At 39.3% G+C, this 27,860-nt stretch overlaps 1 protein-coding gene across 6 annotated transcripts in view; it reads left to right on the top strand.

The window, feature by feature from the left end:
- The window catches only part of sin3b.S (SIN3 transcription regulator family member B S homeolog), a 31,428-nt gene extending 4,114 nt beyond the window's left edge, over positions 1-27,314 (top strand). For 3 of the 6 annotated variants that reach the window (XM_018239799.2, XM_018239798.2, XM_018239800.2), the window contains exons 3-20: positions 2,530-2,636; positions 2,756-2,909; positions 3,026-3,274; positions 5,211-5,354; positions 5,721-5,837; positions 5,916-6,005; positions 8,405-8,523; positions 10,918-11,128; positions 12,477-12,593; positions 14,904-15,142; positions 15,297-15,480; positions 17,599-18,205; positions 19,979-20,148; positions 21,812-21,985; positions 23,983-24,075; positions 24,195-24,289; positions 25,499-25,703; positions 26,398-27,314. In XM_018239799.2, coding sequence (XP_018095288.1) covers positions 2,530-2,636; positions 2,756-2,909; positions 3,026-3,274; positions 5,211-5,354; positions 5,721-5,837; positions 5,916-6,005; positions 8,405-8,523; positions 10,918-11,128; positions 12,477-12,593; positions 14,904-15,142; positions 15,297-15,480; positions 17,599-18,205; positions 19,979-20,148; positions 21,812-21,985; positions 23,983-24,075; positions 24,195-24,289; positions 25,499-25,703; positions 26,398-26,628 — 3,306 coding nt within the window. In that variant the 3' untranslated portion in view covers positions 26,629-27,314. 6 annotated transcript variants of the gene reach the window in all.
- Positions 27,315-27,860: the final 546 nt, after the last annotated feature.

Raw genomic sequence — 27,860 nt, 5'->3', positions numbered from 1 at the left:
TTATGTGTTGCTTTATCATTCCTTAAGCTTGTACGATCTTGCAAGTTGGGTCTTCTCATCTTATCTATACTCTGTAACAAGTCTTTGTTAATTATTGTAAGACCCCTGTTTTTTACAAATTACCGTAATGTAAAGTGCTGAGCAACTTGCTGGCACTATAGAAATAGTTGACGATCTGGGCAATTGATTTTGTCATAAAACTGATGAACCCAAAAATGTGCAGAGACGAAGAAAGCAGTCACTTAATTGAAGAGAATAACTCTACTTTAAAACTGTACTTTAAAAAGTAAAAACTGATACTGGAATGGGAGCCGTTACCCAGAAACCCTTTATCCAGAAAGCTCTGAAATATGGAAAAGCCATCTCCCATAGACTACATAATAATAATAAAATAAACAATTTAAAAAAAAAAAAAAAAAAAAATCTTTTTTTATCTGTAATAATATATTACCTTGTACATGATCCAAACTAATAAACAGTTAATCCTTATTGGAAGCAAAACCAGGCTATTGGGTTTATTTAAAGGGGAACTCATAACTTAGGCTTTTTGAAGTAAACCTAGATTAAAAAATATGCAGACTTTTCATAATTTTTTATGGTTTGTAACAGTTCCCTAAGCCTAGCCCCCTGCTCTCCTGCTGATCTTTCTGACTACTTTACTGAGATGGCTGACTACTGTTATTTTGTATAAGTAGCAATCTGTCCTCAGCCTCCAAACACCACAATTCCCTGCACATGTGAATTCAATAAGGAAAGGAACATCACAGTGCAATGCATTGTGGGTTATGTAGTTCCTGCATGCTGTCTGTAAGCTGTGGAGAAGTTGTTACAATTAAAAATGTGTTTGTAGGATGAGGTTACAAGGTGGTGAAACATTGCAGACATGTCTAGAAAATATAGCTAAAAGGGTCAGCCCGGAAACTTGGATTTATTCACCTCACTGATTTTCAAATAATCTGACAACATTGTTGGGTTTATGCAAATCCAAATGAGGGGAACATACTACCTCTCCAAACACTGCTTCGTGCTGCATGTACCATCTGTCCCCCAACGGAGAAATTCCATACAGCAAAGAAAAATTCACGGAGCATCAGGAGGAGTGTTAAAAAATATCAGCTTTAATAGTCCAAAGTAAAAACTTTCAGCATACAAAATTGTGGATTATACGCTTTACGTGTTTCATGGTCTCACCACTTCTTCAGAAGCTATCACGAGGCGCCAGTCAAATCCGCAATGAATGAAAAAGAATACAAAGATCTACAAATTACATTCAAATTATTGACAATTTGTAATTTTATATAGGAAAGAGCATTTTCTTTTCTTAGACGAATTTTCATTTGTGGATTTACATTCCTTTTAATACAATTAACTCAGAAAAAAAAAAAACAACAGTGCTGAGACACGATGGGGTATATTTATCAAAGAGTGAAGTTAGAAGTCGCCACAGTCCGCTAGAAAGAAATTCTGCCACTCTCCATTCATTTCTATGGGATTGTGAAAGGCGTATTTATCAATTTTTCAGTTTCCCCCATTGATAAATACTCTCTTAAAAATCCCATAACTTTAGTTCTTTTTAACTTTAGTTCTTTACATAAAGAATTAATTTGTGAACAGTAAAATCTGTTTTAATAGATAACAACTAATAGACTTACCCCACACAATCATAGCATGCTCCAACACGGGTATGGAATCTATTATACAGAATGCTTGGAAAAGGAAATCATTTTTAAAACTGTATTATAATTATTTGCTTAAAATGTAATCGGTAATTCTAAGCATTCTGGATAACTGGTTCGCAGAAAATGTATCCCCATACTATAACATGACTAAGGCTTATCTTTAGGGATGCACCGAATCCACTTTTTTGGATTTGGCCGAACCCCCAAATCCTTCTCAAAAGAATACCGAACCGAATCCGTGGAAAGGGAAAAACATTTTTTACTTCCTTGTTTTCTGACAAAAAGTCACACAATTTCCATCTCAGCCCCTAATCTGCATATGCACATTAGGATTAGGATTTGGATTCGGTTTGACCGGGCAGAAGGATTCGGCTGAATCCGAATCCTGCTGAAAAAGGCAGAATCCTGGATTCGGTGCATCCCTACTTATCTTACATGTTTTTACTGCAAACTGAGCAGTAAAGTATTAGATGTCACACTTGGTACTTTGTATATGAGTGGTTGCTGTTGGTTACCTTGCTTATTGGAACAGTCAAAATCGTTAATGAAAGTGCTATTGAGCCTCTTCACTGTGATACCAGGGGAGGGTAAGTCTTTCCCTTTAGAAAGCACAGAAAGGCCCCAACTGGGATATGCAGTGCAGGTTTGGTCTCCATTGCTTATTGAATTAACACAAGTCCCTCTAAGCTAGATAAGGATATGGACATTTTAATTTTCAAAGAAAGTTTGGCCACCTTGGGAATAATTACATTGAAGAAGAGAAACTTATGTATACATAGTAAATCAGTAATTCTTTGCCCAGTATAGTTTTGTAAGTGTTAGATTCTTACCTTTTTACATTATCTGGTAGGTGGAAGATGCTCTTTCTTATTTGGACCAAGTAAAAATCCGTTTTGGAAGTGATCCAGCTACGTATAGTGGATTCTTGGAGATAATGAAAGAGTTCAAATCTCAGAGGTATGTTTTTTTCGCAAACCAGGAAATATTTTTTAAGCTTTTCTAGATAAAACAATATATATAAAATATATATATAAAACAATATATAAAACAATATATTCCTTTACTCTCTCTTGCAGCATCGACACTCCTGGGGTTATCCGCAGGGTTTCTCAGCTGTTCCATGAGCATCCAGATCTGATGCTTGGATTTAATGCCTTTCTACCGCTTGGCTACAAAATTGAACTTCCAAAAAATGGGAAAGTGGTTGTGCAGACATCCCTGGCTAGCCCTGTAAGTGACACTACATTTAGAAAATTGAGGTTGCGTAGACTGTACAGTATGCTTGGAATAGATTAAGAAAAAAAGAATATGTGGAACCCTGAGTGTGTGGTTTTGTTGTTTTGTAGGTGTCATCTGATGCAACCACTAGCTCTTTGTCTAGCAGTCATGTAATTGTGCCCCCTATTCCTGAAAATGTACTCAGTGAGGTGCCTGAGGAGTCTCGGCAGCAGGAAAAGGAGAAGCCTCGGCCTCCTCCAGAATCAGAATCACTGGAGTTCCACAATGCTATTAGCTATGTGAATAAAATCAAAACTCGGTATTTGGACAGGCCCGAAATTTACAGGTCTTTCCTAGAAATCCTCCACACGTACCAGGTGGGTAGTAAATGGATTCTGTATATTCTCAGCCAGTGATATCCACATTTTTATAAGCCAGTATATCAACTATTCCACTTGTTTACATCCCAGATACTGATAAAATTATGTCATACAAAGACATATGGTTTGTCTTGGGTAATTAAAAGTTGGAGCCCTATGCCTAACTTAACAAGTAAAACTGCTATGGCCACTTTGCAAAACACACTAAAAGTATTTTCCTGAATAAACTGGGTGATACACTGCTCTTCCAGGAATTCACAGTATTTTTGCAAATGCAGGTTGAGTCTGCGGCAACCAATTGAAATGATCTGTCACATAAAAAAAATAAAATGCCATTACATATGCTCTTTAGCACCCTAAAAAATGTAGCATAGTTTCTAACAAGTTTATTTATTTCTGGATAAACAGAAGCCATGTTTGTCTTTGGTTTCTTAAACTATGAGGTAACTAAAGTGTTGCTAAATTTATTAGTCTGAGTGGATCATCCCAAAACTGCATTAGTCACTGCATATGGCAGCGATAAATGTTGAATTGTAATTGTCCTACAAAAAGGGCCCTACAGATTCCATTTACTGATTTTCTTTTACTTTGTGTGAAGTGAGCATTTAATCATTTACTCTAATAATGTATCTTGTGAGACCCCAAATGGTGAGGGACATTATGCTTGGTTGACCATACAGAAAGTCACTTTCTCTGTCTGACTACGTTTGTACATAACAGAAAAAAACCCCACCAAGACACAACTTTTAAATTCGCAAAGTCTTTACTAAGAAATAACTTAACCGATACTCCGCTTGCGCTCCTCTTCAGAAAAGGCGTCGGGGCGCCGATCGATTTCTCCTCCCTGCCTTCTATAGGAGATAGCCAGGGAGGAGAAATCGAGCACTGCACGATGGATCATAGCCTTTTCTGAAGAGGAGCACAAGCGGAGTATCGGTAAGTTATTTCTTAATAAAGACTTTGTGAATTTAAACTTAAATGTGTCTTGGTGGTTTTTTTTTGTCATGTACAAAATTTTTTTTTTTTATGTTACTGGTCCTTTAAAAGCAGTGTACTTCCTCTTGATTCTCTAAGCTGGGAGGCTGAATTTACTGTAATGTTCTATACCATTATCTTCATTATTAAATCGTATGAATTTCAGGTTCCCACGTATGCTCCTTGTTTTGTAGCTATTTCTAGAAAGCTTAAAGGAACAGTAACACCAAAAAATTTAAGTGGATAAAAGTAATTAAAATATAATGTACTGCTGCACTGGTAAAACTAGTGTTTGCTTCAGAAAGACTACTATAATTTATATAAACCTGCTGCTGTGTAGCTGTGGAGGCAGCCATTCACCTTGAAAAAAGGTAAAAAACGGCACAGGATACACAGCAGATAACAGATTAACACCAGTGTATTCTACAGGGTTTATCTGTTATCTGTGATGTGACCTGTGCCTTTTCTCCAGCCAGAATGGTTGCCTCAGTGATAACAGAGCAGCTTGTTTATATAAACTATAGTAAAGTTTCTGAAGCATACACAGCACTTTTACTAGTGCAGGGCAATGTTAAATTATATTGTAATTACTTTGATACACTTTTTTTGGTGTTACTGTTCCTTTAACATAATGCATTTATTTATACTTAAGTACACAGCTGTCCTCACTGAGATATACAGTATTTGTTCAAATAAGATTTGTCAATTCGAATACCTGTTACTATTTTTACTTTAGAAGCAATTTTTCATGTTGACGTTGAAAGCTGAGGTTTTTTTAATTTATGATGGCTTACCTTCATGTATGATTATACATAAAACCTCACAGACCAATACCTTTACAGTATCATTGTTTTTTGTGGGGTTTTTTTTGTTATTAGACTCTAAGAGCTGTACATTTGCACCTAAACATTGGCACCGAAGTCTAAAAAAAATATAAATTTCCATTTCTCCTTGTTAGAAGGATCAGCTGAATCCCAAAGGTCGCCCATTCCGAGGTATGTCCGAAGAGGAGGTGTTTACAGAGGTCGCAAGTCTGTTTCGTGGACAGGAAGATCTGTTGTCTGAATTTGGCCAGTTCCTTCCAGAAGCAAAGAGATCCTTGGTATGAGTGGGGTCAATATATATGTATATGTGTCTGGGCTGGAACTAGGGGTAGGCAGAGTAGGCAAGTGCCTAGGGCGCAAAGCTGGGAGGATGCCAGGCACCTACCTCCTCTGTCGCCTACCCCAAGTTCCCTTCTTTTGCCGACTTTTCTCGCAAATTCGCGCACGCGAGTGCCGGGCCTGCCTAGGGCGCCTGCCCAGCATGGCCCGGCACTGATATGTGTGTCTGATACAAACTGTTTATCTGGTTGTTTATGTTTAGACTGATTAAAACAGTTGAGTGACTACCATCATGTAACAAACATTCCAAAGTATTAAAATAAATGAGCTCATGTTCAGAATAATGATGTTCCTATGTCTCACAGTTCACAGGAAATGGAGCTTGTGATCTTAGCGCCAGGAAACTTGATTACCAGCGGAACCTAGAACAAAGCCGTAAAAGGTCTAGACCTCTTCTATTGCGCTCCATGCCTTCATCCAAGGTAATGCATTTTCAGTATTTCAACTCTTCATATTAAAATGATCTGAAAGTGCTATAGTAATCTTACTTTAATGTTTAGAAGAAGATGAAGATGCGAAAGTCCAAGGACCAGTCAATGGCTAGTGTGGGGAAGTATGGCACTCTGCAAGAGTTCTCATTCTTCAATAAGGTTGGTTTGTATGTTGATTTCCAGTAATTTAAAGGAACATTAACACCAAAAAGTGAAAGTGTTTTAAAGTGATGAAAATATTATGTAATGTTGTAAAACTGACCTGTTTGCTTCAGAAACACAACTATAGTTCATATAAACAATCTGCTGTGTAGCAATGGTGGAAATTATAAAAAGGCTATATGGCACAGGTTAAATAAGGGGGTCTTTTCCCAAGGGCGGGGGGGGGGGCACCAGCAGCACCAGTGACTTAATTTGCCTGCAAAAATTGTCCGTCAAAAATTCCTGGGGGCCATGCTGAGTCCCTCTGCAGATCTTGCTCCAAGGGACAGGGGTCAGCACCTTCTCAGGAATACACCCCGTCCTCGATTCCTCATTTTGGGGAGTCCTCACAGGACATTGCTGCACAGGATGGGGCGGCGGGCATATAAACTGACCCCCCCAGCCCCACTATGGATCATTCTGCTTTCACAGTCTCTGGCATCCTTGCAGAGCCTTCCTTTTATTGCTGATAATTTGGGCAGGGCCATAGCCAAGCTAGGTCAAAAACCCATTGGAAAGCGCAAAAGACCCCCCCAGCCCCAAGGCTGACGCTGACATCCACACTCCATCTGATGGGTCTTCAGCAGGAGGGGTCAATTCTCATTCAGAGGGTGAACTTCCCCCATCCGATATTTCTTCAGAGGAAGAAGGGGAGAATGAGGAGGACACCAAGTGCAGAGAGGTCCCTCATGATGTGGACAACATAATCAAGGGGGTGATGGAAGTGCTAAAAATCACTCAGCTGCGAATTTATTCAAGAGGAAACACAAGTCCTCAGCATGTTTACCATCGCATGATCAACTAACCAGTATAATACATGATGAGTGGAACTCCCCTGAATGAAAGTTCCAGGCTACACGTACATTTTCAAGTCCTATCCATTCCCCAAGGATTTGGTGGAAAAATTGTCCATGCCCCCAACAGTAGGTGCTCCAATCTCCAGACTTTCCAATTCCACAGCCTTACCGGTCACAGACGCCGCAGCCTTTAAAGATCCATCTTGTCTAGAGGGATTCCTGAGGGCAGTGTTCTCATCTGCAGGATCAACCTTCCGCCCAGCGCTGGTCTCCGCCTGGGTAGCCAGAGCCATACTGGCTTGGTCCGAATCCCTAATTCAAGAAGGTGTACCCAGGACTGATCTGATGTCATACGCACAGTCCATCGCGGAGGCGGCATCATATCTGTGTGATGCAACCCTGGACAGCTCACAGATTACCACACGCACTTCAGCACTATCCGTAGAAGCCCGCAGAACTGTCTGACTGAAAAATTGGACAGCTGATATCGGTTCCAAGAAATTGCTCCCCTTCAAGGGACAATTGGGGCTCATTTATCAACACTGGGCAAATTTGCCCATGGGCAGTTACCTATAGCAACCAATCAGTGATTAGCTTTTTGAAGCCTGCTGCAAGTAGAACAATGAATGCAGCAATTTGATTGGAAGCCATGAGTTACTGCCCATGGGCAAATATGCCCAGTGTTGATAAATGACCCCCAGTGACTTTTTGGGGAAGAACTCGAAAAGATCATTTCCCAGGCCACAGGAGGGAAAAGCACCTTTCTTCCCCAAAACAAACAGAGACCTACAACATCTTCCAGGCGAGAAAAGTTTTTTTTGTGGCCACTAGCGGAAGCTTCTCCAGACGAAACTGCCCCCCTTAATGCTCCCAGTTTCGCTCAAATCAGGCGATAAGGGTCGCACACCATGGAAATCCAACAAGTTCCACAACAAATCTTCAGCTGACAAGTCCACTTCAGGCTGACGGGGCACCCCCTCCTGGGTCATAGCGACCAATAGGGGCAGATTGCTACGATTCCGGGAGGTGTGGAGCCAATATTGGTCCGACGCTTGGGTCAACAAAATCATTTCCGAAGGCGATCATCTGGATTTTTCATCCCTTCCCCCCAGAAAATTCCTCATGTCCAGAGTCCCATCCCAACCCAACAAAGCTCAAGCCTTTCTGGACTGCATTGCAAACATGGAACAGAATGGAGTGATCATACCAGTGCCCCTGTCAGAGACATTCTCCACTTTTAACTCCAATCTGTTCTTGGTGCCAAGAATTTGGTTTGGTATTTGACCAAATCTTTTGTGAGGGATACAGGATTCGACTGAATCCTGAAGTAGTGAATTTGGTGCATATCTACTTTGCAAATGGTTTTCTTATTATTTTACTAAACATTTCTGGGAACTTCTGCTACTGCTGCACTATTTGAATCATTTAATGAGCTACAACCCTTGTATATCACTTAGAATTGTAGCTGGTACTAGGATACTGGAGGGTTGCTTTTATAGTTAGAGTTCTGTGAGATATATTTCTATTGAAGCTAATAAAGATTTTGCATTTTGTTATTAGGTCCGCCGAGTTCTTAAGAACCAGGAAGTCTATGAAAACTTTCTCCGTTGTATCGCACTTTTCAATCAGGAACTGGTTTCTGGTTCTGAGCTACTTCAACTGGTCACGCCATTTCTAGGGTAGGCAAAATGTATTTTACATTTATTTTGGGTGTAGTACGTAGAATAGTCATTTAAATGTGATTAAATCCAACTTATGTCTACAGCACCATGTACAGCATTTGTTGCCCACAGATTGGTTCTTCCAGACCATAAACCTCCTGTGCTTATGCTACTGGGAGTTATTGCTTTAGCACATTGTCATCCGCCCATGTCAGCTGATGCAGTAAACTTGTTTCCAAAGAGTTGATCACATAAAGACATCTGAACACTAGTTCAGTGTGTATAAAAAAAAAAAAACACGGAGACTCGCATTTGAAATTGCTCATAAATGAGCCCTTTTATAGGAGAACTAAAGAAGTAGGCTAGAAATGTTGTGCATTATATTTTGGCTTCTGTAAAAGCCCAAGGCAAGCACAGCCCTTTGGTGGGGAAGATCTGTACCTGCAAATATGCCGCAGTAGCTCTCCATCTTCTTTTCTGCTGATTCACTGCACATGCCCTGGGCTGTTGTCTGTTACTGAGCATCGGGACAGATACAAAATATACTTTTATACACAGAACATAAATGTCACAATATAAGTAGTAATTAATACAAATAATTAATACATGGTAGCACCAGCTTATATTACAGGCCAACCTCATTTTTTGCTTGATGATTTGCAATGACCCCTAAGCTTAGCTTCTCAACAGCTGCTCAGAGCCCACTAAGCATGCGAGTGTCACAGACACTTACCAAGATGGTGACTCACAGTGACCGTCCTCGATCATTGCTGCTATTAAGAAGCTGAAACTTTAGGGAAGTGGAATAAGTTCAGTATATAAATGACATTTTTAGTCATATTCATTTTTAGAGTTTTGTTATCCTTTAATTGTTCACATGGAATTTATAGACCAGTTGCTGGCTCCCTCATATGGCTAAGGGCAAAATAAGAATTTAAAACAAACAGCACTTTATATGTCTATATATTTGGGCATAAACTCTATTTTAAGATTGGATGGGCTTGTTCATTTGTTTTAGAATCATGGAGTCCCTTGGAGTAGTTATACATTTAAAAGCTGCAATGTTTTATAGAAGTGATCACCCAACCAGTGGCTCGCGAGCAACATGTTGCTCACCAACCTCTTGGCTTTTACTCCCAGTGGCCCCATGGTGCAAGTTTTGGTTGCATAAAAAAACAGGTGTACTGATAAATAGAGCCTCCTGTAGGCTTCTTGTTTAGATAGGGACTACCATATAGCCTTTCACATCCATTATTTGGAACCCTCTATAAACTTTTTCATGTTTGTGTTTTTCCCCAGCTCTTTGAATATGGGTCGCAGGTAAAAAAAGGTTGGGGACCCCTGATGTATAGTCTTAGTAAAACATAATAGCAGCTGATCACATTCCATATTGGTGTTTTTGGGCAATGTATTTACATCCTGAAGGCAGTTTACCAATTCCTGCAAGTGGTCAACTTTACCCGTTATTCTTATAAACCTGCCTTCAATGTATCACCGCTTTTATTAATTGTAAATATAAATGGTGTGTGGGCAAAGACTTGCAAAGTGAACCCAGGCAGGTGAGAGGTCCAGGCACATAAGCCTGAAAATGCTGTTTTTTTGAATTGTCACACAATATGCAAGTTGGTTGCTGTAATATTTAAATGCTCTGGCGTTAGATGCCCAGGACCCGCCATTTAAAATTAATGCCATTCATTTCCTGTGTAGATATAATATTACAAATGAGTGGAAATCATTGAGCTTTGTCTGTTCAGGTGCTGCTGCTCCAAAACCATCACTTATAGGAGCAAAGGTTTTTATGGTGTTTAGTAAAGTCCATGTGTTTTATTAACTTTGTTCCTCCTGTTTGCCCAGGTTTCGTGGGTTGCAAGCAGTTTACATTTACAGTGTAAAGATAGTTTGTTTCATGCCTCTAGGTGATTCCCAAATACTCAATAATTTCTCCAAGGCATGCTAATAAGTAACATGAGAAATATCCCCTCTAACGCCTGACGCGTTTCATGCTTACCCAGCACTTAGGCATTCTGCCTATGACTAAGTGCTGGGTAAGCATGAAACGCGTCAGGCGTTAGAGGGGATATTTCGCATGTTTTTTAACTATTGATGTAAATAAAGTATATTTTTTTACTTATTAGCATGCCTTGGAGAAATTATTGAGTATTTGGTTACACCTCTGTTTGGTCACTAGAGGTCTCCGGCATGCATACCAGTAATGTTTACTGATTCTACTCCCAATTAGACTTTAATAGTCTAGGTGATTCCCCACCAAGTATCTTTTAGATAAAATAAATGGGGTAAAAACTGTTCTTTAAAATTAATCCACCCATGCTTAAATAACAGGAATCTTTTTTTTTTTTTTTTCCATGTTGAATAAACCATTGACTTATTCTTCTATGTTTGTGTGCTTTTCAGAAAGTTTCCTGAACTCTTTGCACAGTTCAAATCTTTCTTGGGTGTTAAAGAACTTTCGTTTGCTTCACCAGTAACAAACGACCGCTCCAATGAGGGAATTGGGCGGGAGATTGATTATGCATCCTGCAAGCGCATTGGCTCAAGTTACCGTGCTCTTCCTAAATCTTTTTCACACCCAAAATGCAGTGGGAGGACTGCACTCTGCAAGGAGGTAATTAATTTTTTCAGTGGAACCATACTTGTGTTACAAATTAAAGTATATCTAGGCATTTGTTGAATTTTCCTTAAAGGGGGATTATGTCACAGGAAAACATGTTTTTTCAACAGAACAGGAATGCAACAGGATTAACTCCTCCCAGATACAAGATAACAGCTCCCTGATAGATGAGTACAGCACTCCATAGTAAAAATCCAAGTCCCACTGCAATTCCTCTAGTTACATTGAGCTGGCCATAAGACGTGCACGTGTTAGCCTTGTATCCGATGAACAATAGTAAATTGCAATCTTCTGACCTGCCACAAACCATTCAGATTAAATAAAGTAGAAAAAGAACAAATCGGACGATGTACTGGCCGTGACAATAGTACAAAAGTTGTGTCCGAGAAATTCTAGTTCACCCATTGATACTGTCAGATAGGCAATACATGCAGAGATGTTATGGTTAGCCGACAGAAATCTTCTTACCTGCTTAATCGACTAAACGACCGATGCCAATGGTACGAAAAAATTTCACGACGATCCACACGGTCCGAAAATCGTACAAACCTTCGATATGTACGATGGTATCTTTGCCTTTATTGCCAGCTTGAGAAACAAAAGTTTATCTGAAAGCAGTTCTACTGTAAAGTGCTAGTTCATTCTGAGATCACAGGATCAGGCACTGCCACCTGAGATGGCTGCCTGCGCACCAATATTACAACTAAATAAAATAACATTTTATATGGTAGAGTGAATTATTTGTAATGTAAACAGTGTCGTTTGGAAATAAAAAGTAAAACATAAAAATCATGACCAAATCCCTTAAACCTGCAAGAATTTAAATCTCTATTTAGAGTTTAGAAAGGCTTCTAAGATCCCTCACAAATTAAAGGAAAATATTCACAAAAGCTAAGTATTAAATTGTCGAATACACTTAATACATCAAACTGAACTGTTTTAAGAAAAGAAAAGGCTATTCCTGAGATTTGGATGCTTCTTTTTGTTTTCATTCTGTAGCCTCTGAAATGTTATAGATTGTATTGTAGGTAGCCTAGATAGCATTTAATATCAGTAGTGTCTAAGAAAAATAAGCAAAGCCACTCACTACCTGATTAGAAACACAGACCATTATAGTGTAATATGCTAAGCCCAACTTTATACCTTAGTAATACCTAAGACTACATATCGGCAGATACGAAACGTGTTTTAAATATTGAGCTACAGCATTTGTGGCATATAGCTGCAGAACTTTTTCTTTCCATAATAATCTGGGATATAAAATATCTATATATGTGTTTTAGGTGCATGTACCTCCCTGTTATGCCGCTAATTTAAAAAGTATGTCCATCCTCTTCTGCAGGTATTAAATGACACCTGGGTATCTTTCCCCTCATGGTCTGAAGATTCTACTTTTGTTAGTTCCAAAAAGACTCCATATGAGGAGCAGCTCCACCGCTGTGAAGATGAGAGATTCGAGGTAAGTTCCAAACCCCAACACATAATTACAGTAAACAGTGGCGTGGAATAGTCCAGTTTACTCTCTCTTAAAGGGTTTGTTGACTTTTTTTCAATTGCTTTCCATTTTTATTTTATTTTTTTAATAATTTTTCCAGAATTGAAGTTTAAAATTGAATGTTCCTATCTCTGGTGTTTGTCTGGCAATTTGCTACATTTAGTTAATCCATTTCTCAGTAGTATCTGTGAAATATTGGCAACTATTGTTTCAATTCTAACAGATGCCTTTAAAGGGGTGGTTCACATTTAAAGTAACTTTTATTATGTTATAGAACGACCAATACTAAGCAACTTTTCAATTGGTTTTCATTATTTATTTTTTATAGATTTATAGTTATTCGTCTTTTTCTTCTGATTCTTTGCAGCTTTCAAATGGGCGTCTCTGACCCCTTCTAAAAAAACAAATGCTCTGTAAGGTTACAATTGTATTGCTACTTTTTAGTAATGATCCTTCTATTCAGACCCGCTCCTATTTGTATTCCAGTCTATTATTCAAATCAATGCATGGATGCTAGGGTAATTTGGGCCCTAGTTACCAGATTTTCTAAAATGCAAATTGAACAAAAAGCTAAATTATCTCAAAGGTGAACAACCCCTTTAATGAAACTCAGGGATTCTGCTCAGCAGGGCCAACGATAGAAAGTAGTTGTAGAAGTAGTTTCCTTTAGTTTGAAGCACTTTTTAACCATCTCCCTATCAATATCCCAAAACACCAGTTAAAACTCCTGGAACTGAACTTTCCTTTTCACTGGAGAAAACACTGGACTACCTTGGGGTTAAAATCACAATCGTTTTATTCCCTATACAAAGCAAACTTCTCCCCTCTCATAAACAAACTCCATAGGTTTTTGGAAACTGGTCCAAATATTCCATCTCTTGGCTTGGGCGCATCGCTGCTAGCCAGATGATGCTACTGTCTTATAGTCAGGGAGGCTTGAAGGTCCCATATTTCATGCATTGCTTTAAGGCAGCACGTCTCGCACAATTAAGACAACCTACCACCGGACCACTCTAAATGGGTGGATTTTGAAAATGCCTGTATACATCCCTTGAAGGTCTCCTCTCTATTATGGGCTAGTAAGGAAGCGTTACAGAAATATACGATTGAGAATCCTGTAATTAAGTTTCACCTATGGTTATGGCAACCCCGAAGCAGAAACTCATTCAATACACCTCTCGAAGCCACGTGTAACCATTAGTCGGCAATCCTGACTTTCCACTAGACTAACTCACTCAGCCTTCCAAAGGTGGTCAGCTAGCAAACTTTGTATTCTGTATGATCTATTGTCACTTCATGGCCTGAAGACCTCTCCCCAATTGTGGGATGCTTATGCTTTCCCTGACAGGGAACAATTTCATACAACCAACTTTCCCACTTTTATGATTCTCAGGCCCCCCATCGAGCTAAATTAGAGGGCTCGCTGTATGAATTTTGTTGCCATAACCCACTTGGGACCAAAACTGTAAACTCATTAATCTAATCCCAGCTGACTGAAGCGGCTTCTCCCATTTCACACAAATACATGGCAGCTTGGGTGTAAGGAAACGGCGTCTAAAGTAATGTTTTGCTAGTACTTACACCCAACCTCAAACATGCCATTGACCCTAGTTTTCCACCCACTTGCTTTTGAGGTTACATAACAAGGGGTATTATCACCATGCCTGGTGGCATTGCCCCATTGTCTCAGCCCTATGGACTGAAGTTTATTGCATGGATTCTCAGATAATAGGGGTAACTATTGAACCCACTATTGAGTCAGCATTGTTAGCTCTACATTACCCTAAACTAGCCCTACACCCACGCAAACTAGTTTCTGAAATACTAGCCGCTACTCGCTGGGTTATAGCCCTACATTGGCTTGCCCCCTCCCTTTCCATTTCACTTGTCATTACTAGACTTAAATTTATCCAATCTATGCATTACCTTTCAGCCCTCCTAGTGGATAAACTCGATCTTTGTGCAACCATTTAGGCAATGTGGGATAAATTTCTCTGATATGCCATAGTAATGTCAATACACATAATGTGACTGTGATCAAATTATGTTTTGATTTTGTTTTGATAATATTATTTGTTGTTCTCTCATTTGTTTACGTTTTATTAACTAAAGTTATAAAAAAAAACAAGAATTTAACAAACCCTTTTTTAAATTGTGTAAAATGGTGAAAATCTAATATGGCATTTAGCATGGCTTTTGTGAGTTATGAGTACAACCCATATTTTGTAAAAAATGACCTGTTTTTTTGTTTACGTCTTTTTTTGTCATTAATAGTTGGATGTTGTTTTGGAAACCAATTTGGCTACTATTCGTGTACTTGAAAGTGTCCAAAAGAAACTTTCCCGCATGTCCCCTGAAGACCAGGAAAAGTTCAGGCTTGATGACCGATTGGGAGGCACGTCAGAGGTTATACAACGCAGGGCAATCTACAGAATATATGGGGACAAAGCTCCAGATATTGTTGAAAGTCTAAAGAAAAATCCGGTCACTGCTGTACCTGTAGTATTAAAGAGGTGAGAACTAGGGTTACTAGAGGTAATGCAAAGAAACATTTAGGGTCAATCTTCATTCATCTTTGGTTTCACTGAACTTTGTTGCATCTGTTCTAGCACAAACTAAGGAATATTAACTCTACAAAATCTCCTAAAAATCTTGCCTGTTCTGCAGATTGAAAGCAAAAGAAGAGGAATGGAGGGAAGCACAGCGTGGCTTCAACAAAATATGGCGAGAGCAATATGAGAGGGCATACATGAAGTCTTTAGACCACCAGGCTGTCAATTTTAAGCAGAATGACACCAAAGCCCTGCGCTCCAAAAGCATGCTTAATGAGATAGAAAGCGTCTATGATGAGGTGAGTGGTAACATATAAAAAAAAAACTTTGAGCAGGTGAATTTTTTAGATTTTTATAGACACCCTTTAGCCGAGTGCCTTAACTATGTGGGCAGTATTAAAAGGTTTGGATGGTTCCAACATCTATAGGATTCATCCTATTGAGCATCATCCACTTGCTTTCCAGGACTGTGTGTGTTCTGTAAACTGTTAAGTTGATGTTTTATTGTTCAGGAAGAGCTTTTCCCTTCATGAGGCAAAATGGAAACCGCTTTGGTTGTTTTTCCCATTCTCTAGATCAGCTAGAAGCTATTCAGTACAATTTTTAGAGTAAAGGGTCACACTTTACGGACATGTATTTTTTACTTTTTAATGTCTGTTTTTTCCTTTTGGAAATACTACTCTAGTTTTGAACTTTGCCAATCACTCCCTACATCCTCACTTTTGTTAAACTATTCACAGATTAATTTTGTGACAATAATGTAAGTTCATCCACCACAATAGTGGTCTTAGAAGTTTTTAGAGGTTTAGCTTGGGCATAGAATTTTTTTTAATGTAATGTTTTATTAATTTTTATAATAAAACAAAGAACTAAATGTTTTTTACAAAGGTAATATATCGAACAGCCATGCAAGGTACATTCGTTGTGGCGCTATAAATACATTCATGTTATAGATGCTTACACTCAATATGTTACATTAGCCACGATTCAACGCTTCATTTTATGCGTCCGAGTTGCACGGTATCCTGTATTTAGCATAAAATAACTTAAAACAAAATAGAGTTAAAAAAGAATAGAGAAAGGGAGAAGGTCGGGATAGGGGAAGAGGAAAGGGGTAGGATGGGTGTCTTTTTCCATGTCTTTAATATTCCTCTCAGGGCAAGTCGTTTTGTGCAGGGTTTGAAAGTTGTAGGAGGAGGCGAGTTTCTTCTTTCCTTTATTTATGGGCTTTCATGTGAGTTCTCCCCTGAGGGAGGCTTCTGCCCACCATTTAGTATAACGGAAAGGTGCTAATAGCTTGTGGTGTTTTTGTCCCTCCAGTGTACCTAGATATTTACTCAAATATCAAAAGATACGGGAACCTTTGGATTCTTTGTCTTGTAATGCTAGGACCCATTGGAGTTGCATTGTATATAGCAATTTGCATTCCCACATTTGTGTTGGAGGGGGTTGTGTGTTCAGAATTCCAGAATGGTCTTAACTGTGGTTAATACCATTACATCAGCTAGTCTGATGTTACCTTTGATAGAGTTGTTAGTTGGTGTAGGGTATAAACCCAGTAGAATTTGTGGATTTGTCCGTATTGTTTTAATATCACATAGGTTTGCGATTTGTGATAGGACTAGGTTTCAAAGGGTATTTCGTTTTGTGCACGACCACAGGGCGTGTTCTAGTGCGGCCTCAGGGTGGTTGTACTTTACACAGTTAGGTGTCTGGGTTAGGCCTATCTTATGTGCTATTTTGGGTGACACATATGCTCTATGGAAGAGTCTAAGAGCCACGTCCTGGAAGTAAACGGACATTTAGTTTTCACCTTGGCCATATTATTATCCACTCTCTAAGCATGCTTTAAAGTTTTAAACATTTTACAACCGCATCGGGGAGAAAATCATAACACTCAACTCTCTTGGCGCCTGTCAATATCGGCTTTTCTGGCCCCTTTTTGGCCCCCAGTAGTTCTTGGCCTTTGGTTTTATGGACCTGTTGACTTTCAGAGGAAAGCAAAAAAAAAAAAAAAAAACCTGAAGCCTCTCAAATTTGCCTCAAAGGGGGAAAAAGGTTGCCCTGTCTCCATTATGGCAATTAAACCAGTCCCTGGAACAACTTTATACTCAGAGCTATTTTCAATAGCTGCATGTTGTTTACGTGCTATAAACTCCATCCAACCTCTTCTTGAAGCTATCTAATGTATCTACGAGTACAAACAGAACAGCATTTTTTTTACCATAAAATGATTGCTTCTATTATTTCAATTTAATATAGTATAATTCCCATGGAACAGTACTAATGGAAAATACTTTGCTCTTCATTGACTACCTTTTTCTTTATACATTGTGTAAAAATATTGCCTTTAAATAGCTTCTTATTTTATTATGTGTTTCATAGTTTCTTGATATTCACCCCTGTTTCTTCTTCAGAGGCAGGAACAGCAACCTGATGGCAGAACGACAACATCTAGTGGACCCCACTTGATCTATACCTATGAGGACTGGCAAATTATGGAAGATGCTGCAGCACTAATAACATTCTATGTGAGTCGGCAACCAACCATCCAGAAGGAAGACAGGGACACTATCTGGCAGGTTCTGCACCAGTTCCTTCCTGAACTGTTTTTCTCATCATCATCATCATCATCTCCTTCCTACCAAACCTTGTTTACTGCTTCTGCCGATGAGGCTCCAGTCGAGACTGTTGCAGAGTCTCCTGTCACTGAACTGCCAGAACGCCGAAGAAAGGCTGTGACCCCTGAAGTAGTCCAAGAGCCCCCACCCCCAGAGGAGATACCCCATGAACCTCCTCCAAAGACTATAGATGAAGTTTACAGTTTGTTCTACACCAACAACAACTGGTATTTTTTTCTGCGGCTACACCATACTTTGTGCTCTCGGCTCCTGAAGATATATCGACAGGCACAGCATCAGCTGATGGAGTACCGGACTGAGAAGGAAAGGGAAAAACGGTTATTTGATGGCAGGAGAGACAGGTCAAATGGACCAGCCATGGAGCTCCGGCTGAAGCAACCCAGTAAGAGTCTTATAGTTATTCTACTTGTGTAATTCACATGAAATCATTTTAAGTCCATTTACCCATTTCTTGTCTTCAAAATAAGAATTCATAACTTAAATATGTTTAAGGTCAAGTTTTAGGTCAGATCTGTTTTTATTTCTTATCTGATTTACTGCTTGTTTATTGGCTAAATGTCAGCAATACAATGCCTATTTAGCCCTTGATCTTGCTTGGTAGTAAATATGTTCTGTGTGCTTATGACTCTTCCCCAGGCTTCTAGTTGGACCTGCCTAGTCTTGGTCTGGATTTCTAAATGGTTTCTACGAAGGCTTTGTATGCTGACTGCACCCAGCCCAAAACTGTTGAAACATCCCTATTTAATAACCACTCCGTTTGTCTACAAATATTGCTGTTATTTACATAACTGCATTGCCCCCACAGACAAAGTTGCAACCAAAACAATGGGAATGAAATGTTCTACCCTATTACTAAACTATTGCTATACTTCTGCTATAAAGGTCATACTGGAAGCCACCATCAGAGATGATTCAATTGTGCCATCCCCATGACTTTATGTCCCTATATTTTGGGCAGGGCCTCTCTTGTATCCCTTATTGGTTGCTTTGTATGTAAATCTGAAGGATCTGTGTGTATACCCCTTATTGTACAGCACTGTGAAATTTAGTGGCACTTTATAAATACGTGATAATATCTATAGAAATCTCTATATTTTTCAGGCAAGGGCAGTCTGAAAATACAGCCCAACCCATTACTGAGCACCTAAAGTGCCATAGAGAATAATGACTTCCTGTGCTCCGTGAAGTGCTGGGCCTGTATTTATGGGCTGTCTTGACTCATTGTTAGAATGTGTATAGAAGTAGCAGCTATTACTGCGTGGATAGCTCAATGCTTTAGCATCACACAAGGAGGCGACTAAAAATGTAAAGTGAACAAGATTTGACACAAATCCTTCTGAATCTAATCCAGGTTTTAAGTAGGTCTTTGTGGTCCTAAGTATGTTAAAAAAAGTGTCATTCCATAAACGGCATTTTGATTTCCTCTGTGTTAGGTTAGAAGCTAAAAATGAATGTATGTCATAAAAATATATTTACAGTAGATGTAGTCTAGACATAACATATTTGCAGTATGTTATAACTTCAGGATGCTAATTTCCTGTAAAATCTGTTATCCGTTACCCTCTGTGTATTATAATGCTCTCTACCTCAAAAAAAAGACAGGGTACCCCTGGGAGACACACAGGGGTAACCTTAAAGAGTGATAAGTATGGAATACATGTTGTCACTTTGCAGTGTAGTATTGTTGATTTGGCAATTATTGCATCGCTACTGTAATAGCGCTTTTTATAAACCTGTTTTAAAGTAGTGTCGAGTTTTGAGTTTTCTTAAAGTTATTTTGCCAGAGCCCCCCATCAGCACTTGTGAGGTTTTATCTGACGAATTGTTCTCTTTACATAGTTCATCATTCAGCAGTCCTTTTCTCAATGGCGCACAATAAAAGGTGCCTATCACAGTTAGAATAACCATCACCTGCTTTTCAAAAATACATGGAAAAGGATTTTATATATGACTTTTCTCCAGTGGGATTTCCGAACTCATAGCAAATTTATAGTAGCTCAGAAGGCAATGCCAAAATCGTACCTTCTGTTGCTTGGTATGGAAATTGCCTAAAAGTTCTAGTCCAAACCAAAGCATCAAAGATTGCTGGTCCTAAACAGGGCATTAGCACCACCATCACCTCTTTGTAAGCTGGGTATTGATGTGTTCCTGACAGGTGAGGTAGAGTTAGAAGAATATTATCCTGCTTTCCTGGACATGGTGAGGAACCTTCTTCTTGGAAATCTGGATCCTACACATTATGAAGACACGTTGCGCGAAATGTTTACCATTCATGCTTACATTGTTTTCACCATTGACAAGCTGATTCAGAACATCACACGGCAGGTAAAACTTCCTAACATTTTCTAATATTTGTATAGTTTGGCGCTAAAGCTACAGTGTACTGAAGACCATTGCTTTTTAAATGGGTCAGTCAACCAGTCAACAACGCCTTATGGAGCTGTTGTGGGGAGTATGGTATTGCAAGAATTTACAGCAGGAGATTATTCCATGATTGAAATCATAGCAGACAGAAACAATATGGCATCTTCTTTTAAAGTGATATGGATGCTTTCCTCTCAGTAAGGGAGGATATGTGTGAGTATCATTAACAATGAACTTCTGTGCTGTAATAATAATGTTCTTAAATGCTGAAATGCTGAAAGCTGACATACAAGAAGAGCTGGAGTTGTTATTCCTGCTACTCTTAAGGGATAGTGCAGTTCATGTAAACCATACTCCTGCTTAAAGGACCAGTAACGTCAAAAAATTTTTACTAAAAAATTTGTTCTGATACAACGAAAAAAAAAACACCAACACAAATTAAAATTTAAAATAGCAAAGCCTTTATTAAGAAATAACTTACAGAAACTCCAATTCCTGTCCTCTTCAGAAAGGGCGACCATCCATCTGCAGCGCTCGATTTCTCCTCCTAGCTATACACTGACAGCATGTCCACTGCCCGATCGCCTTCTCTAGTTCTTCTTCATCTAGCAGCAGTTGGAAGGCGATGTCTCCCGCTCCTCTGCTCCAGGAATGCAGCCCTGACTCCCAGTCTCTCGTGGCGCCACTGCCTGTCACTCGCCGCCTTCCCGGGACATGACATTTGCTGGAATGGGAGACGTTCTGCTTCCGCCTTTCCTTCTACAACTTTGCTCGCTCTCCTGTCCTAAACTGTCAGCGATGATGGGTTTGGAGACATCGCCTTCCTACTGCTGCTGCATCGCCAACAGCTTGGCTGCGCGGAGGAGCGCAGGAGCCTTGAAAGGCTGTTGCGGGGGAGGACGAGCCCCAAACCTGTGGATAGTAGCGTGCAGGGGGGAAGTGATGGCCACGGCTGCCTCTAACCTCTACCTTCCCAGCAACCGCATCCTCTCCCCGGTATCCATCGTGCACTCAGACTCAGGGGGAGGAATGCAGCCTGGAAGCGTTCTTCCTTGGACGCATTCTTTTCCGGCTGCTTTGTTTCAGCTGCCTTGACAGTGACTGAGTGGGCACGGGGTCGGCAGTCAGGGCTGCATTCCTGGAGCGGGAGACATCGCGTTCCTACTGCTGCTGGATGAAGAAGAGCTGGAGAAGGCGATCGGGCAGTGGACACGCTGTCAGTGTATAGCCAGGAGGAGAAATCGAGCGCTGCAGATGGATGGTCGCCCTTTCTGAAGAGGACAGGAAGTGGAGCTTCTGTAAGTTATTTCTTAATAAAGGCTTTGCTATTTTAAATTTTAATTTGTGTTGGTGTTTTTTTTTTCGTTGTATTAGACGTTACTGGTCCTTTAATAATGGGTCAAGCCTCAGTGCTTATTCAACAGCAGCAACATTGCTTTTTGTTAAATTGTGAAAAATTACCACTTGTGATGTGAAGTAATTTGGCTTTTGAAGATGCTTTTTTTAAAAAATATTTTAATAGGCAGCAAAATAAGTATCCAGTGTATACTGCCATCTGGTACAGTTCAAATACTACTTAGGTGCTTTCTTATTAACTATTTTATTTTCATTTTTGTGACTTCAGCTCCATCATCTAGTAAGTGATGAGATCTGCCTTAAAGTGGTAGAGCTGTACTTGAGTGAAAAGAAACGAGGAGCTGCTGGGGGTAACCTTGCATCCCAGTGTGTCAGAGCTGCCAAGGAAACCAGTTACCAATGGAAGGCCGAACACTGCATGACAGATGAGAATTGCTTCAAGGTATTCATTCTCTCTCTCGCTGGGTCTGCCTGTTAAATAAAGTCACTTCTGAAGGAGGCAATATGTACTCTTGAAAGGGAAGTCAGTTCAATAACAGACAGGCAATCTTTGTGGTTTAAAACACTGGTGATGAAATGGAATTTCCTGTATTTATGTGAGGGATGAACCACTCCATGATATCTTATCATGCAGGCAGAACATTGATCTTGATTTCCTGACACATGATAGAATTTTAAATAGGGATGCACCGAATCCACTTTTTTGGATTCGGCCGAACCCCCGAATCCTTTGTGAAAGATTCGGCCGAATACCGAACCGAATCCGAACCCTAATTTGCATATGCAAATTAGGGGTGGGAAGGGGAAAACATTTTTTACTTCCTTGTTTTCTGACAAAAAGTCATGCAATTTCCCTCCCGCCCCTAATTTGCATATGCAAATTAGGATTCGGTTCGGCTGGGCAGAAGGATTCGGCCGAATCCGAATCCTGCTGAAAAAGGCCGAATCCTGTCCGAATCCCGAACCGAATCCTGGATTCGGTGCATCCCTAATTTTAAATATAATTTATTAAATATAATCCATATCATTGGTTCAATGGCTGTAACAGAAAAATACCCCAAGTTTTTTTTTTTTATTTATTTTTTTTAATTGAAATGGGTTTCAGCTCTGTACCTTTTGAGCTCACTAAAATACGCAGACCATAAACTTCCAAGATGCAATATTCAGTTTTATATTAAACTGCATAGAAGGGGGGCTATGCCATCTCTGCTATATTATAGACGTCAAGTTTAAGTTCTGGACGAAAAAATTAAAAATTTATAGTATTTCCTGCTATGGACCTTTTCCACCTTTACCACCATAATTAAATTATTCACTTTGCTCTCATTTCCCATCTTTTCTAGCTCACCACGTCTCCTATTGTGATTTCTTCTAATTATTCTATGAAAGCAATATATTCTGCAAAAAACATTCATCTCTACAACCTTATTCAGGGTCAAGATCAGTTAGGAAAAATTACGATATATTATATTCCTATTTGCCAAGGCATTGTGGGAGGCTTACTAAAAGATGCTTTGGATGAGTAACATGCATGGTATGTGGGTGTTGTAATCTATATAATCTATGGAGACACAGGGACCATGGAAACCTTCCAAAGAAGTCCTAAATTCCAGGGATGGCTAGGAAACCAATTAAAAATATTGCCAAAAATTGGCAGTCTCCCAGAGAAAACTAGAGCAAGTTGGGGCAACATCCTGCTGGCCTTCCTCAACTTCCTGCTAGAGAGAGGTGTTGTGATTCTTGAGTCTTTCAGGAGACCATGATAACAAAAGAAATTACTCATTTGGTAGGTGAATGAAAGGGGTCCTGAGCTGCTCCACAAATGTTTTGGACTACATCTCATCAAGAGTTGATTTCAAGCTAATCTAATTTTTAAAAATGGTTTCCTTTTTCTCTGTAATTAAGACAGTAGCTTGTACTTGGTAACTAAGCTGCATGAATCCATATCAGTGGCAGTGGGTTTATGTAATGTAATCTAAATATTTATAGCAGATTTAAGTTATGGAGATGTTATATATATAACAAACCTTCTTGATAGCCCCAGGTCCCAACATTTCAGTAATAATAGATCCCACACTTGTACTATAGCCACAAATGATCTGTCACTTTCATTATTGCACAACGCTGAGAAGTAGAGGGATGTATTTTTCAGGTGCAATCATAGGTTCTCTTTATAGCCCCCCCATTCTTTCACAATTGCACAAACTCCCTTTCTTGTCAGCAAAGGGTAGAGCTGCACAGTGACATTGGTTGCCTCCATGTCTGGCCACATCACTTCCAAGCCCTAGTTTCCAGATTCTGATTTAGAGTTAGTTAATAATGCAGACTATAGAGACAATTATTTACTGCTTTTCGTCATATAGATGTTTTTAATTTTCAGGGTTTTAAAGTTGAAGACAAATTTCATGCGACTTTTGTTTTAACCCACTCTCTGTTCAGATGATGTTCTTGCAGTGTCAGGGTCAGGTAACAATGACTATCGAGCTGTTAGACACAGAAGACGTGCAGACTGAAGACCCCACAGAGGTTCAGGTTAGATTACCTGCTATTATCTTGCTGTACAAGCCATTCCATGTTACTGTCCCTGCCATTCTAAATAGAAGCTTTTAGGTGCAACAGTTTAAACCTTGTATGTTTTGTTTTTTTTACAGCACCTAGTTAACTATATGGAACAGTTCATTAACGTGGACGGAGCACATAGCAGTCAGGGTGAAGGCTTTGTCTTGAAACCTGTATTGTTACAGAGGTAGGTGTTCGTATGTGTGCTTGAATTCACATCACAAGTCTACAGGTGTGATGCAAGCACAACCACTAGGGCAGTGATCCCCAACCAGTAGCTCGTGAGAAACATGTTGCTCTCCAACCCCTTGGATGTTGCTCCCAGTGGCTTCAAAGCAGGTGATAATTTTTGAATTCCAGGCTTGGAGGCAAGTTTTAGTTTTATAAAAACTAGTGAGGCACCGAATCCACTGTTTTGGATTTGGCCGAACCCCTGAATCCTTCGCAAAAGATTCGCCCGAATACAGAACTGAATCCGAATCCTTATTTGCATATGCAAATTAGGGGTGGGAAGGGGAAAATATTTTTTACTTCCTTGTTTTGTGACAAAAAGTCATGGTATTTCCCTCCCTGCCCCTAATTTGCATATGCAAATTCGGATTCGGTTCTGCCGGGCAGAAGGATTCCTGACCGAATCCTGGATTCGGTGGATCCCTAATAAAAACCAGGTGTACTGCCAAACAGAGCCTCAATCTAGGTTCACAATCCATATAGGCCAATCACAGCACTTATTTGAACATTATTAATGCTAGTGTTGCTCCCCAACTCCTTTTACTTCTGAATGTTGCTCACAGCTTCAAAAGGTTGGGGATCCCTGCACTAAGGGAATGTTGAAAAGAACAAAATTACAAGCTGGTATTTAAGCGAAAAACTATTCTGTTACGTTATAAGGACCATCTTACCTAAGTTTTCTTATTTTACAAGTATGTTTGTGTAATGGATAGTGGTGAATATATAATTTAGATATTTTTTTTTTTGGTCATTTTCCTCTGGCTTACACCATAGTTACTACAATCCTAGTGCTTCTGTTTTTTTTGTAGTCAACACATTATATATATCATTTCATTGAGCTGGGGACATTATCTACTGATGTTGGGGTGCATTATAAAGACCAGTAAACATGTTCATGCTTTGGGAGAATATAGCATATCTTAATGCAGTTATCAATGCTAGTCTGGTTGCACTGATAACTGCTAGCAAAGTGAAAGGATGGCAACATCAAAATTCACACAAGGATGATAAGAGAACACATGTCCCTTTCTTATCATCGTATTAAATCACTAAATTAGCACATATTTTAATGAGTACACACTAGGTTGCCATTTACGTTGCATAGATTTCCATGAACTCCTGAATCTGTAAATTTATTTATTTATTTTTCCAACCCCCTTTTTAGGAACATCAGAAGTTTCCATAGCTGGCAATATAGGACTATGCGAGTTATGAAGGATGAAGTGAAGTCTTCGTGGAAGAAGCTAATGGGGGTAGAAAGTGCTAGCAACATGGACTGCCGCTTCAGACTCAACAGTCACAAGATGATGTTTATTGTTAATTCGGAAGACTATATGTATCGCTGGGGAACACTTTCCAAAGCCAGAGAGGTATCCGTAAAATGTTACAGTCCGTTTTTTTTCTCTGTCTTACAATCACTTCAAGATTTCATTTGTTTTTCATGGCTTTCAATATTACAGCATTGGTTGTAGACTTTTGTAAGCACCATTTGGATTTATTGTTACATTAAGCAAAATACAGGTTTTTACTTCAGAGTTGCTATTAACTTTGGTACAAATGCTTGACTGTAACGATACTGAGGTTTTTATTTTTAGTGAATCTATACTTTAAAAAAACACGAAGCCACCCCTCCTTTCCCTGCATAAACTGGCAGTTGTAACTACATCAATTTATGGCATTTCCAAAGTGACATCTGACTTGGCGAGTACTTTAAAGAGCAATTTAAACTTTATTGCCCTGCACATTTTTTAAGAATAACATCACACAGCCAAGGGGGTTGCCACTTGGAAACCAAACATGTTTAGATAGGGAGAAGGATAAAAATGTGTCTTAACCAGAAGTTGGAGAATGATTTCGGAAAACGTTCTGTGAAGCTGTGGAAAACTTCATATGATCTTGGAACTGTTGAAGTTTGATGTTATATAGTGCATTATTTTCTTGATCTTTTAACTCTTTCATTTCATGTTTCATGTCGGATATAGTTTTGTGTACGACTGTATGATATTTTGAATATGAAAAGAATTTATTTTTAACTCCCCTCTTCCGTTTTTCGTTTTCCTGCAGGTCCAGCCACAAGTTTTCCAAAAACACCATGAGAAGTTTTCTGCATGGCACAGCCACTGGCTTGAGGAAAATGTCAGTCCAAGAGCTGCGGAGATCATCCAGGATTGGCTTACAGGAGAAGAAGATGAAGAGATGGTTCCTTGCAAGACGGTGTGTGAGAGCTCTGAAGTTCATGGCATGAGTGTTACCCGATATAGAGTGCAGTACCCTCGCAGGCCTGCCTCTCCCTAACACACTCAGAATCACAGTCACGTTTCTACATTTGCTGCTCAATAACATTTCAAAGGACTGGGTTTTCTTATTTTTAATTTTTTTTTTTTGTTGTTTTTTTATTATGTGTTTTGGTGTGCCTGATATAAACTAGAATATGCTGAACATTATTCCCAGTGCCATGAATTTCCTTGAATATAAGCATTTTACAAAAAATATAGTTACATTACTGACAGCACTACTTGAGGGAAACACTAATGGCAGATTAAATTGAAATAGAAACGAGAAAAAGGCCAAACAAAGAGGCTGATATCCCTTGTAACATGCCATTAGTTATATTTTATTACAGTTTTAAGGAAAAACGGATACAGTAAATGCTTCAATTGCCATCCTTTTTCTTTATTTTTTCTTGCAATATACATTGCTAGAGGCTCACAGTACAGACACAATTGCTATGCTTCTAAAATAAATTTGACAAAACCCTTAAGTATTAACTTCTCCTGTGTAACAATCCAGGAAATGGTAGGCATATTGGCATTCGCCTAGAATCTAAGTGATGTGTATGGAAGGGCACAGTGTGTGTTATGGCAGGACACTGTGGATTACACAGTACCATTGCAACATTAAGATTTTATAACAATCATGAGCACTTAAATAAGTTTGCTTTATGTATACTAAATATGACCAATAAATGTACATGCTATGTATGTTGAGACTTTAATAGGCTTTACTATCATCAACCTCTTAATGAATGCCAAAACACATGATTACTGAGATGTAAACATTCTCACAAAAAATTCACAGACCTCTGAAGACCTGTCCCTTTTCGAGAAGGCAATCTATTTTTATTCCTGTTGACCATAGTCTTAGCACTGGATCACCATAGCTCTTCTGTCACCAGACCGGGAACAGTAAAAGTTGGATAAAACAATCCACAACAGCAGCATCAGTCAACTGCAGATTGTACCCAATACTACAAAAAGCTTTTTTAATGTGCAGTAGAGCATGTCTTTTTTTTTTCTTCCTTTGCAATAGTAGTGGTTACAGTTGCAAGGAAAAACCAGGCTACCACATATTAGTGTTTTTTTCTGTGCCAAGTGAGTGTATGATTGCTCATTTTGGTTGAATCCAGCCGTGTTCTCAGGTAAGCTTTGCCTGTACTGAAACCCTGTTTGTGCCTTGCCAATCACTCCAAGAAGGTGCATATTTGAGCAGCATTCCTTGTGCTGCTGTATGTTTCTGTATGTCAGCAT

Source organism: Xenopus laevis, chromosome 1S (assembly GCF_017654675.1).
Source record: "Xenopus laevis strain J_2021 chromosome 1S, Xenopus_laevis_v10.1, whole genome shotgun sequence".
Classification (NCBI taxonomy): domain Eukaryota; kingdom Metazoa; phylum Chordata; class Amphibia; order Anura; family Pipidae; genus Xenopus; species Xenopus laevis.
The sequence above is the reverse complement of the archived record's forward strand: the minus strand, read 5'-3'. Positions and strand labels throughout refer to the sequence as shown.